We start from the raw sequence: 13,685 nt of genomic DNA, 5'->3' as shown, positions 1-13,685 counted from the left end.
ATTTGTGACATTTAATGTGCAGTAGTGAACAACTTGTATACTACAATATTTTTATTTGAGAAATGTTGATATGTATTTGAGGGTATTGGTCAAGTAACTTAAAGTATAAATAATTTTATTGAGAATTAAAAAATTGTGTTGTTGATGTTTTTTTTAAACACTCCTATAATTTACATAATAAATTGTGTAGATGAATTGGACCAAGTTAACTAAAGTACTTTAAGTTTAGGCTAGCTTGAGTAGCCGACTCAACATCTTTCTCCCGTATAAGTTTAAATGAATTGAGGCTAGACAAGTCAAGAAGTTCCAAATTAATATTACTAGATAATAAGTATGTAAATGAGTTAAAATATTTTAAACCTTTCAATCTCAACTCATTAAATATTTCACCGAAACTTGTTTGTTTAATTAAACAACCTCGAACTTGAGATCTATGATATACGTTGAAATGTCATGTGTTTGGAAAAATATCTTGATGATGCCATGTGTTTGTTGTCGCATGGACTCAAAGTCCGGACAATTATTTGGAAATTAATAATATTGGCGCATGGGTTTCAACTAAAATTATTCAGAAAAAAAAAAACTAAGTTAGTTGAAAAATTATGAGTCGGCTAAAAGCTTGCAAGTTAAAAGATAAAAAAATGAAAATTTATAAATTAACTTATTGAATTGAAAATATTTGATGAGATTAACTAATCATACGATATAAAACAACATATATTTAATTATTAGTTATAACTTGATATTTTATTTGAGTTTATTTATAATAATTTAGCATTTTAAAATTATTTTTTAATTTTCATATTTTAAACAAATGGTGAAGATTCGATGGTTTTACTTAATCCTCCTTATGAATACAGTATTTGTTAGTTTTGAAAGTAATGAACAGTGTCATACTTTTTTTATTATGTTTTTCTTTATTTTTTTTTCAAAATTTATAATTTAACTAGATAAACTTATATTTTAAATTTTAAATTTTTGAACAACTTTTAAAAAATATTATTTAAGAAAGAATAATTATTTTTCTTTATAATTTGAATTTTATCAGGTTTTGTTTTGTTACCAAATATTTTAATTAAAATAAAAAATAAACAATTCAATATCTAATAAAGGAAAAATATTAAAAAATCATATAAACTAATAAGATAAAAATAGCCAATAGTTTATAAAATAAAAGCTGGTTAAAATATCTTATAAATAAACTCAAAGTTACTAAAATAAATACACGTATCAACTAATTTTATTTTGATTAAACTAATTTTTAATTTGATTAAACTAACTAATAAATTATTATAAGCTATAACCTTAGGAAAATAAGTTAAGGTTCAAAAGCGTTTTGGCCCGTGACTGTAGCTGCTATTGACTAGGGGCGAGAAATTTCCTGCTTCCTTCAGGAAAAAATAAAAAAAAAAAGCCTCTCTTATCATCATTCTCCAAGTTCATATAAATTATTGTTATCTTATTGATAAATGTAACAAGAAAATTCAACACCCATATCATGGACTTATGTTGAAAAAAACAAAAACAAGAAAATTCAACTAAGAAGAAAAGAAAAATCAACCAAGTGTTACTGCGTTGTTAATAATCCACTATACGCGACCAAAGGTCCAAAGCAAGCAAGTTTCAACAACACTTGTAAAAATAATCCAAAAACAACACGTAATAAGTAATATTTTTATTCAAAGTGTGCAATTTACGTAAGTGACCTGGAAAGTAATATGAACATTAATGATGAGAGTTTTTTTGGGTACATAAATAGTGTTAGATCTTCGTTTTAAATGTTTTAAATTTATTTTAAAAATTGTTAAAAATGTTTCGTTTATCGAGTCCAAAGAGGTTAAAAATATTATTAATGGAAAAAATAAGAATTTATTTCTTTATATACTGCTGTTCTTAATAAAAAAATTACTTTTATTTTTAATACCAATATTAAAAAGAAAATATTGTGAGAGAACAAGTCCCGTGGAAACTTGTTTCTACTGTATAAAAATAACGGAAAGTCTAAATAATTCTTAGGCTTTGAAATTTGTTCATCCTAACTCTTGTAGAATTGGTGAGTAGCTGCTTCGAAGTTTCATTCGTTTGGAACTGATTGTCTGACGGCTTGGTCAGTAGTATTCGCTGTCCTCAAAACGAAATATTAGAAAAGTCTCAATTTTCAATTTCATTTAGTAGCCAATGCCCGAGGGACAAGGTAAGTGTTAAGTGAGCAAAAATAAATTTTTAGAATTGTGAATTTGTGATGTTTAGATATTTTTCATAAAAATTTTACAAAAAATTAAGAATATAAAAATATTAAACTTCTTTATAAGCTGAATTAATTAATGAACCGTAATTTTTGTAGAAATTAAAAAAAAACAAGAAGAAATTTTATAAAATTAAGTGCATAAGGCCTTATTTATATATTTTTTTTCCTATAATCACTTGTAAGAAAAAAAATGAGAAAATAAAATAAATTAAGTTTCTTTTATAAGCTAAAACTAACTTATGCATTTAATTTTTATAAAAGTTCTTTTATTTAACTTCTGTATAAGTTAAGATACATAAATAATTGATTTTCGCTTGTAGGGAAACTTAATGCTTCAGTTTTTTTTTTTTTTTTTTATAAGTTCTTATGGTAAAAACTATTCAAACAAGAACCAAATTAACTCATAGGTTAGAACTCATTTTAACAACTTACATGTTACCTTTTTTTATTGGGACACCAAACCAAACAAAACTCAATATCATGGCACACGAGAGAGTAGTCATAATTTAGTATTGCCTTTTAGAAATCATGGTGCTATTTCTTCAATTTTTCTCTCTATATGTTTAGTTTTGTAGGAGAACATTATTTTTACATATCAACACATCTAAAATATTAAGACGATATTAATTACCATCATTTTAATTATATTTTTATTTAATTTTTAAATATTTTACTCATTATATTTAAATAAACGAGAGAAAAACAATAATAATGATAATATTAAAAAAATAATATATATAAAAATACTCATTACATTTCATAATCAACATATTATTGTTTTAAGTGGACATATTTAGTTATTCCATCAATAAGTTATTTATTCGACTAGAATTGAATTTGATCTCTTTAAGTAAGATTGTAAATTGAAGACTCATGAATAAAAAAAAACAATTAAGAGAAAAGAATCGCTAAAAATTATTAGTTAAATTTATTAAATAAATTAATCATTAATAAAATTAATGACCCTCCACAGCAATTCATAAAGAAAAAATAAAAATCAGTTATTCCTTTTACAAGCCCATCAAATCTTCACGATCCAAAACTTCTTCCGAGTAATCATGGACCATAACATGTGGACTTCTAATCTTTCACAAAATAAAAATTGGCCACTACTTCCCGCACCTCATAATTACTTGCTGCAGCCTCCTATTTTTAAAATTCCAGCATTACCCTTCCCGAAATTGCATCACAGATAAGCACAAACCCACTGTACAAGTACAAGTACAAGTCCATGGATGGATCCAAGATCGTATCAAAGAGCTGTCGATTTTTTTTATACATGATTATTTAAATATTTAAGTTATAATAGATAATTATTTAATAAATAATAAAATTTTTATTATTAATTTTATGAATAAGATTAGAGATATAATTTACTACTAAAAAAATTAAGTAAATATCAATTAAAAAACATATTTTTCATCATTACTAATTTTTTTCTCACATACCCAAAGGGTGCTAAGGGTGTTAATTTTTTAATCTGGAGCCTGATAGAATGAAAAAATTATATTCCAGATTACCTAATCCATAACACTAAAAATCTATTCATGGATTATCCATCTAACTTACCGATTGGAGCAAGCGTGTTAAGATCAAATAATTTTGAAGTTTAGTCCATTTAATTTGGGACTAACCGAGCTGGATTGAGTTTAGTTACATTGTAGATAAAAGCAAAACTAATAGTAACTCTGTTCTTATTAAGTTCTAAAGTGTTATGCAAATCGTTTCAAGTAAGTAGATGAATGATTAGAATAACATGTAATTGAAAGATGAATTACTTAATTATAGTATACATTTTTTTATTTATAATGGTACTGTATTGTATAAGGATTAGTAGGATAAGTAGTTATTTATCAGTTATAAGTTTATGGGATATAAATAGACTGTTACTTATGCTGGTCACCAATTATATTTTAGATAACTTATACTAATAGTTGCATCCAGTGAAGTACTATTGCCCACTCGTTTCCTCCAGACAAACACAACTCATTTATACATGGGCTTTCCTATCAATATTCTTTTCAAATTGTCGGTTCGGTACATTCTGTTCAACCATTTTTTTCACCATCAGTATCATCAATTCACTATACTAGCGTCCTTCAATTAATTTTACGTTGTACCCAACTCAGAGATATCATTATCATAATGAATTATAGCCTTATAGGGAAATTAAAGCACAATCAAATGACTCATCCCTGCTTTTAATTGTAGATATCAAACAAACTGTTATTCCATTCGACTTCACGATTCTACAAGTCTGAATTCTGAAGTTCTGAACATGTAAACAAATGATTTTGCTTATCTAAGTTGTTTTACACGGCTGGGAGAGGCTTGCGTTCACGGAACAATATCTAAGGATGTTACTGTACCGTTCAGCTATTACTCACTCATGAGCATATTTACAAATCCAAATTCATGTTTAGTCAATAGTAATAATTTATGAATAATATTAATCGGTCTCTTTAGAATATTGACTAAAAAATTACAAATTATATTATCTATTGATTTTTTTTATAATTTATACAATAATTATTATTTTTTTTAATTTTTTAACTAATAACACTAGTTAACCAGATCCATAATTTATATGGATCTATAGTTTGGCATTTTGATTACGTGACCTAGTACGTGCCCGCATATCCAAAAAGGATCTCTGCCGTGTCAATCAATTGCTCCACACCGTTAACACGTGACCACATTGTGCTGCTATTCTTTCCTCATTTCAAGCAGCTAAACAAATAAATAAAAAACTTAAATATATGATTTTACTTATTTAAGCCTATATTAATTTGTATTTTTTCAATCTTCATTATTTGAAAATTTTTTAAGTTCAATTTTTGGTCTTTAGTTTCGTTTGAGGTTACAATTAGGTAGTTTTAGTTTTAGTTGAGAGGTAAAACAATAAATGGAATGGATAACCAAATTTTGTATTTCTCATTTGCAGATAGTTATTGTTATTTTTTATTAAATCATGCAAAGACGATGGGTGTTTATTAGGAATAAAATGGTTTTAAAAAAGTGGAAACCAAAAACAATTGTTGAGATGAATATCCCTTTTATCTATTCTTGGTGAGAGGTAAAACAATAAATGAAATGGGTAATTCAAATTTTGTGTTACTCATTTATACATAGTTATTGTTATTTTTGGTTAAATGATGCAAAAAATTATTAGTGTTTATTAAAGATAAAATGGTCTGGAAAAAGTAAAAGTCAGTTAGTTATTACTTTACGTCCTACTTATAAAAACAAATTGTAGTGTTCATTATAAATAGAATCAGAGATAATAATGTTTTTTGAAATTAATTAATTTATTAATATTTATTTGGATATATTTAATAAAACTAGGGAAAATGATAAACTAAGACCTGAAAAGTTGAAAAATTATAAGTTAATTAGCTGAAATGTAAGTATTTACCAAACTATCTAATAAGCTAAGTGATAAATATAAAATTATATTAGAAAGAGTATTTCGTTATTTGAAGTAAAAAAAAATTAATAACTTATAAACTATCTTATTTATTTTTCAAGTCATTTGAATATAATATCACATTGAATATGTTTTATTTTTTATTTTTTCGATGAGAAAAAAATTGAGTGTATAAGTTTTTTTTTAAAAAAAAAGGCACAATAAAATGAAAAATGGTGAGATAGAGGGAGTGAACAAAAGTACCCGAAAAGAAGTGAGGGTCTCGGGCGAGGAGATGAAAACTGGAAAGATTCGGTGATGAAGCTGCGTGGCGAACCAATCCAAAGGCAGAAGCCTGTGTGGGACCCACGCGCAAACGATAACAAAGAGCACAGGAATGGGAAATAATTAATCAGTTAAATAAAAAAGAGAAAGGCGCGCGCGAAACTAAGAAAGCGAAAGGGAAAGCAAGTAAACATTCCCCCGATACTAATGCATAATTATCCCAAAATCAAATTATAAATAACTCCATTATCTCTCACTCCTTAAATTCTCAACGCCGCTCCCACTTCTCTCCCTCTCTATTGCAGCATGGTGTCTTCCTCCCAACACATTCTGGTCACCGGTGGTGCCGGTTTCATTGGCACCCACACCGTCGTTCAGCTTCTCAAAGCTGGCTTCAGCGTTTCAATAATCGACAATTTCGATAACTCCGTCATGGAAGCAGTGGACCGCGTCCGCCAAGTGGTTGGCCCTCTGCTTTCTCAGAACCTCCAATTCACCCAGGTCTCTACTTTTCTTTTTCTTCTTTTCTTTTCCATATTTCAAATTCACCCCTCCTTCGTAACCTCTTGCTTCCGTAGGGCGATCTCCGGAATAGGGATGACTTGGAGAAACTCTTCTCCAAAACAACGTACGCTCAATCTTTTGCGTCTTCTTCTTCTTCTTTTTTGTGTTTTCTCATTTTTCAGTTAATACTTTTTGGTTATGAAATACTGAAACAGATTTGATGCCGTGATCCACTTTGCTGGCTTGAAAGCGGTTGCTGAAAGCGTTGCGAAGCCCCGTCGCTATTTTGATTTTAATTTGGTTGGCACCATCAACCTCTACGAGTTTATGGCAAAGTATAATTGCAAAAAGGTTCGCACCTGACCAACATTTTTATCACGCCCTAATTTTTTAACTATTCTATCACAAATTATTATAATGGTAAACCTTATATTGACTTCAATGGTTATTTAAAATTACATGTCCATAATTTTGTATATTAATTGCATTTCGCTTTCATTTCATTTTTGGGAGAGTGCTTTATTACTTTTACGTTGTGTTCCAAACAAGTAAACAGAATCAGATTCTTGCCCTTCCTTCTTTTTTTCTTGTGATCTTATAGAATATTGCTTAACAGCATGATTGTTCTCCTGCATAGATGGTTTTCTCATCATCTGCAACCGTTTATGGCCAACCTGAAAAGATACCGTGTGAGGAGGATTTCAAGTTACAAGCTATGAATCCCTATGGACGGACCAAGGTAACCTTCACACTTTGTTCTGAGTTGCTTTTTTCCCTTTTTGTTGTTCGCAGCTTGTGGTTTCTAAGGTCGGATAAACTTATCCATAATTACTTATAGGTAAAATGAATTAGACTTTTTTCATGTAAGTTAATTTATAGAAACTATCTTAGTTGGCTTTTCTAAAAAGCTAATTTAAACTTATAGGAGAAGCTTAATTTATTTGACCTTCATATTTTCTTTTGTAAGTGGTTATTGGGAAATTTTACCCAAACAAGGCCTAATTCAATAATTTATCATCACTGTTTGGGCTGTTGTGTAAACTTGCTGAGTTGTAAGGCTTGTAATGCCTATTTTTTGGGATCTAATGACCTGTCTCTCTCTGACACTTCAATTTATTGAAGCTTTTCCTGGAAGAAATTGCCCGAGATATTCAGAAAGCTGAACCAGAATGGAAGATCATATTACTGAGATACTTCAATCCAGTTGGGGCTCATGAAAGTGGCAAACTCGGTGAAGATCCCAAGGGCATCCCAAATAACCTCATGCCTTACATTCAGCAAGTAGCTGTTGGAAGATTGACTGAACTCAATGTATACGGTCATGATTATCCAACGAGGGATGGCTCTGCGGTTCGTAAAATTCAACCATATTCTACAATGTATTTGTTCCTTTTTTTACATCATATACACCTACAGGCGACAGGACAGGACATTAGGGGAAAATGTGACACTGGACAAAGTAAATAACAGCATAGCATATACATAGTTTTTACCACTGTAGAAATGCTAATCCTCCCTTCTTTTTCCTTATTCACAATAAGATCCGGGACTATATCCATGTGATGGACTTGGCAGATGGCCATATTGCTGCCCTGCGAAAGCTCTTCACAACGGAGAACATAGGTGAATTGTTCTTTTTCTTCCCTTGCATATCTATATGGACAAATTTGTGTCTTTGTCTGAGTGTTTTGATATTTATATGTTGATTGTTTTTCTCTGCATGCTAAAGTAAAATGTGATGTATTGTTGTTCAGGTTGTACTGCTTACAACCTGGGAACTGGTCGTGGAACATCTGTGCTTGAAATGGTTACAGCATTTGAAAAGGCTTCTGGCAAGGTAAATATGTCTTCCTGATATACTCGCGAAATGAAATTTTTTGAATGATGTAAAAATGTTAAGTTTTATAGCAATATAAACCAATCCCTTTATATATCTAAACACACAAATGAATGAAATAGTGTCATCTGAAGGCTTATCTTTTTCCACTGGATATCAAATCTTCAGAAAATTCCAGTAAAATTATGTCCAAGAAGACCGGGAGATGCGACTGAGGTTTATGCATCTACAGAGAGAGCTGAGAAAGAACTTGGTTGGAAGTAAGTACTTTAGTTCTTTGTGTGCGATAAGCATGGTTAAATGATTAAATCGGTAATCATTTGGGTTTTTTGGCGAGCAGATTTTGTTGACTGAAAAATCCAAGATTCTCAATTTTCAAATACTAGCATGCTATGCTTCATTAAACTTGTATATTTGATAAATAAGATGTACTGATGTAGGGATCTTTCATTTTACCTTGCATTTTATGTTTCTTGTTTGTTATTACTAATTTGCCTCTTCTCTTCAGGGCAAACTATGGTGTGGAGGAGATGTGCAGGGACCAATGGAATTGGGCAAAGAACAATCCCTGGGGTTACGCGGGGAAGCCTTGAATTAGCTTGAGAAATATACTGCTCATCTACGAATGCTTTTCACATAAATAGGCATCTCTTATATAGAATACTTTTATGTTTGATGATTTGTTTAGGCAGTTCGTTGTATAATCTTGACAATAAAAATTTGGCAGCATTTCAAGAAGTTAAAGCTATGTATTTAAACAATAACTTTAAATTAGACTGGCCATTGATTTGATATTGAGAAAAGTTTATCCAGTCGGCCATCATTTTTAAAAGGAAGTTGGTGTTCAAATTGAATCTTAAATGTTACATCCATAAAATATGGACATTGATTAAATTGTTAGCCGAAAATATTGAAAATATAAAGTTTTATTTATTTATTAAGTTTGGGTTTTTAAAAACTGAACTAAATTTTATTTTATTATTATTACTTTTCTTATCGAGTCACTTTTGTGTCTTTAACATTATAGTCGGTAATCGTTAAGAAGAATGTAGTAGTTAAGAAAAATATTTATGGTTTATCCATTTTGTCTTTAAATTTTTTAATAAAAAATAGCATAAGTTATAGTTTTGTATTATGGAATTGTTAGTGTGAGTATTGAGTAGTTCATTAATTGATAAATTAATAATAAATAAATTGTCACGTATGAATGAAAACACTGAGAATACAATATTTTAAATTAGCATCGGAAAACTAAAAAAAAAGAATTGTATAACTTAGTTGAATTAATTGGAGTAGTAGATTTGATTTTATTTTTTATTCATGAGAATTGAAGTTTACACATTTTATTCGATCAATTAATCTTTAGAAATATAGCCTTTAAATATAGTTTTACATATTGTTTGGGCTTTCTCAAATGCAATAGGGTGCTGGAATTAATTTTTGGAGGTAGAGGAAGTTTTAGCTGTGCACTCAGCATAGCCCAATTCTAATTTTGTCCTTGTGTAAAGAAGATATGAATGGCCCAAACGATTTTTTTTTTAATTTTTAAAAAATGTTTTAACGAATTTTTTCAATCCATAAGTAGTTTATGCAGAAATCTAAGTCTCAAAGTTATTAACATAATACTAAAAAAATTGAATATATAAATTTTAGGTTATTAACTAACTAATTTAATAAGTAAATTATAATATAAAATAATTAATGTCATTATATATAATGCTAAAATTTTTAATATATATCACAATTAATTTTGATGGATGAGACAGAGGACAAAGCTTTTAAAGGTGTCAAATAATTAATCCTTTTATTCTTGCATATATATATATATATATATATAGTAGGGCAAAAATGGTTTGTGTTTTCGTATAAAGAACACAAAATTTGTCCAATTAGTCTTCTCTTTTATCATGTAACTAATATAAATAATCAACTTCTTTTCGAAATTGACACCTTTGAAAGGGGTGGAGTTATTGAGCTTTGTGCATGATGGGTGAGACAGAGGGCAAAGCTTTAAATGCCATAACCTCATTGCTCCTTTCCTCTCTCAATGAATTCCTAACCAGATCTAAATACTCGACGACGAAAACATCTTTGATGAGCACAATGCTTCTCATTGGTCTTGACTAGAAATTTTCCCACTACTCTCTCTCTCTCTCTGCTTTTGTTGGCCTCTTTTAGAATTGCTTCCGATCAAAGAACGTAATTGGGTGTTGGGACTTCGTTTTGTTGGTTCCAACTACAAGTTGCTAATTGCTATGAAAATGTTGCAATTGGTTCTCTTTGGTGAAGTCATGAAAGGTTGGATTTAGAGGTAAGGTGGTGCTCTAAAAGGGAGGTAGGGGATTATTTAGTGTAAATGAATAAGAGGATTATCACATTTTGTCCAATTTGGATTGGTTTTAGGTTTAAAAATCGTTGGCCCATAAAATCGAACTGAATATCATCAATATGGTTGATAGTAAACTTAAGTAATTAAACGGATTAGCCAAATCAAACCAAGTAACTCAGGTTGGGATGCATCGAGTTGATTAAATCTATGAATTTATTTCTTCCCCTTTCACGTCTATCTCTCAATATTCTCTCTTGCACTCCGGAATTGGGTTGTGTCCTACTTTTTCAATAGCATTACACATGGGAATAAGAAACTAGTTTGCGATCGTACGTACGGTAGAAGTTTTACTGCTTTTCACGTGAATTTATCATATAGAGGATTTTAGAGGGGAAAAAAATATGTAACAAAACAATAAAGTATTGAAATGGAATTTCATTGCCCAAAGAGTTTAATATATTATTCATAAGTACCCCATTTCATTTAGAATAGAAGTACACACATCATAGACGAGGAGGGGCACGCAAAGTGCACACGCCTTATGTAATTTTATTGATCTTTATTTTAGTGCATATATTATATATTATGTAAGGTTATTGGGTTCAAGGACAAAAGACAACCCTATAGTCAGTCCCACCATTACAAGTGAAGGTGCTAGTTTGATCATCCTTGGGGTAACTATAAGCATCGGGGCACCTTTGCTTGAAGAATCTGGAATAATCAGTGGGCCCACAGCTACCGGAATTGCAACAGTACTGGTCGGTTTTGAAGACAGTGCAAGGGTTGTTGCAACCTCCTTGAGTCTTTAGCTCACTAGGGCACTGTCCGTTAATGTCCGCAGTGCAGCTTATGCCACGTGTGCATCCATTCGAGGTTGGACTAAAGTCCATGGGCACGTTAAAACCGTCCACGAGGGAGATGTCGAAGAAGTCCAAATTGTTGAACCCGTTCAGGCCGTATTCAGCCAGGGTGTTGGGAGGCGCACCGTAAGCTTTGCAGTCGAGGACACCCCCGCAGTCACCGGTCTGGCATCCACCGCGGCCCGAACCGTCGAAGTTGCAGCCGGTTCGGGCCCAAACGCGGGCCCCTTTCGTTCCTGCAGGCACGTCCACGGACCATGACTGGCCCGGGTTTAATTGCACGCCACCGCCAACAGGCACAGACGCAGCCCAGACAGTGTATGTGCATCGGTTTGTGATTTCAAACCTTGCAGCATATGCGGAAAAGGTGAAGCATTGAGCGATTACAAAGAACACGGCTTTTCTGAGAGCCGCCATTTAGAGAGTGTTTGTTTGTGTGTAGACACCAAGTGGCCTTATATAGACCACTTCATCCAACAAAAATAACGTTACTACTTACTAATTTTATCCATGATTAATTGATAAATCATCTTTAATACATTTTTTTTAGATATTCTTTTCATCCATAAAATTTAAATCTAAGACTTTTCTTTAAAAATTAAAACTTGAGTTTTATTCGGACCAATATATAATGTTGGTAGTAGAGCTTTACTTTATTGTTTCTCTAATTATACTTATAAATTGATTCGGATACTAAATTATTCTTTAAAGTTGAATTGAGTAGTTAATTTTTTCTTTTGTATTTCAAAAAATATTAATTTGATATATGATGAAAATAGAGTTATTGGTTAATTTAATCTTTCACGTACGTTATAAAAAAAGGAATGAAAATATCTTCTTTTATCATCATAAAAAGAGGAAAATGGAAATAGTGTAAAATATTAATGCCGTGAGAGAAAGTTCACTCCCTTAGCAGTAGCAGCCAGAGACGTAGACCTTGGCTTTATATATATCACATCCAAATGTTAATTAATACTTAGTGAACAAAATTAGAAAAATATAGGTATGATAAATAATATGGTGTGATAAAAAGAGAGAGACAAAAAGTGTGGAAAGAATGTTTAAAGGATGGGGTATCCAATTATCATTACTCACAAATTAATGGCGTTGAAAAAATAGATATCCAACCTACTGTTTGTTGTTACTCGATACATCCAACCTAATATAAACTGTGGTAATTAAATTGAGAAATTGATAATTAAACAATTGAATATAAAAAAATAGAAAATGAAAAAAAGATTTTTTTTCATTAAATTGTTTTTGGATCTTAGGTTGAAAATGGTTTTGATTCAAATTGAATCTAATAACTTTGTTGTATAGTCAAGATTATTCAATAATTAAATATATGTTTACGTATTTAAGAACATTTATGAATTAAGAATTTATTATTTGTTGTGTATTTGTTCTTTGAAATATTATAAAATTATCTTTAACTTAAACTTTTTTTGTGACGCCTTTAAATATATATTTTGAACCAAGTTATTAATTATTTATGAAACGTATTGATTGATGTTAGAGTAATTTGTGTCTTTTATCATTTTTTTGATATGACAATTGCTAAAAATAATCGTTTTTTTTTTATTGTTTGATATTTTGTGTATTTCACATTTATTTGTCAATAGCTAAACGTGATCCCTTTAATTTGTTGCTAAATGTATTTTCCTTTTTTCATTATTGATAACTTATTAAGATACTTTTCTTTTTTGGTCTCTTTTCATTCATTCAAATAGTAGAACTTTTTATTTTCATTATTAGTATTTTGTTCCCCTATAACCCTATATGCTCTTTGTTTTCCCTCCCTCTGTTTGGCTCATCTTCCACTTCTATTCTATAGACATGCATATGTGCTAATAATAGCGTGGGGTCGGGTGTGGTGGTGATGGTGATCAATGAATCTGTGAGTGGCATCGCTGAAGCTTCCTGTTTCCCTTTTCCTAACTCTTTCCTCGGTCCATTTGTGATTTGTCTACTTAAACTTTAATTTGACGTCATATGATGATGTAATTGTAATGAAGACCACGATATTAATAAATTATTTAATTTTATTTTTTGATGAAAAATATTATTTTTTACGAAAGTATTTTTCGTCAAAACTCACTATCGATGATTTCAATCAAAAAGGGACTTTTAGGTTTTTAAACCTTTTTAACCAATATCTACTTTAAAAAATGAGTAATGCTATTTGATACGAGAAAATCTTTACAAAAATGAGTACA

The 13,685-nt window shown here is 30.3% G+C and overlaps 2 protein-coding genes across 2 annotated transcripts; one reads left to right on the top strand and one right to left on the bottom strand.

Moving 5' to 3' along the window:
- Positions 1–6,175: 6,175 nt before the first annotated feature.
- Positions 6,176–9,134, top strand: LOC114413349 (bifunctional UDP-glucose 4-epimerase and UDP-xylose 4-epimerase 1-like). The gene is made up of 9 exons (XM_028377698.1): positions 6,176–6,440; positions 6,518–6,567; positions 6,659–6,794; positions 7,081–7,182; positions 7,566–7,793; positions 7,985–8,066; positions 8,198–8,280; positions 8,449–8,540; positions 8,789–9,134. The coding sequence occupies exons 1-9, from the start codon at positions 6,246–6,248 to the stop codon at positions 8,871–8,873; spliced, it is 1,053 nt and encodes a 350-aa protein (XP_028233499.1). The 5' UTR covers positions 6,176–6,245; the 3' UTR covers positions 8,874–9,134.
- A 1,890-nt stretch (positions 9,135–11,024) lies between these two features.
- LOC114413348 (protein P21) lies at positions 11,025–11,903 on the bottom strand. The gene has a single exon (XM_028377697.1). The coding sequence runs from the start codon at positions 11,884–11,886 to the stop codon at positions 11,212–11,214; it is 675 nt and encodes a 224-aa protein (XP_028233498.1). The 5' UTR covers positions 11,887–11,903; the 3' UTR covers positions 11,025–11,211.
- Positions 11,904–13,685: the final 1,782 nt, after the last annotated feature.

Source organism: Glycine soja, chromosome 5, assembly GCF_004193775.1.
Source record: "Glycine soja cultivar W05 chromosome 5, ASM419377v2, whole genome shotgun sequence".
In the NCBI taxonomy this organism is placed as follows: domain Eukaryota; kingdom Viridiplantae; phylum Streptophyta; class Magnoliopsida; order Fabales; family Fabaceae; genus Glycine; species Glycine soja.
The sequence above is the reverse complement of the archived record's forward strand: the minus strand, read 5'-3'. Positions and strand labels throughout refer to the sequence as shown.

Bases quoted from the DNA above. Each gene is read 5' to 3' on its own strand.
- LOC114413349 (XM_028377698.1), top strand. From the start codon at position 6,246: ATGGTGTCTTCCTCCCAACACATTCTGGTCACCGGTGGTGCCGGTTTC. The intron at 6,795-7,080 runs GTTCGCACCTGA...TCTCCTGCATAG, and splicing joins CAAAGTATAATTGCAAAAAG to ATGGTTTTCTCATCATCTGC. The intron at 8,067-8,197 runs GTGAATTGTTCT...ATTGTTGTTCAG, and splicing joins CTTCACAACGGAGAACATAG to GTTGTACTGCTTACAACCTG.
- LOC114413348 (XM_028377697.1), bottom strand. From the start codon at position 11,886: ATGGCGGCTCTCAGAAAAGCCGTGTTCTTTGTAATCGCTCAATGCTTC.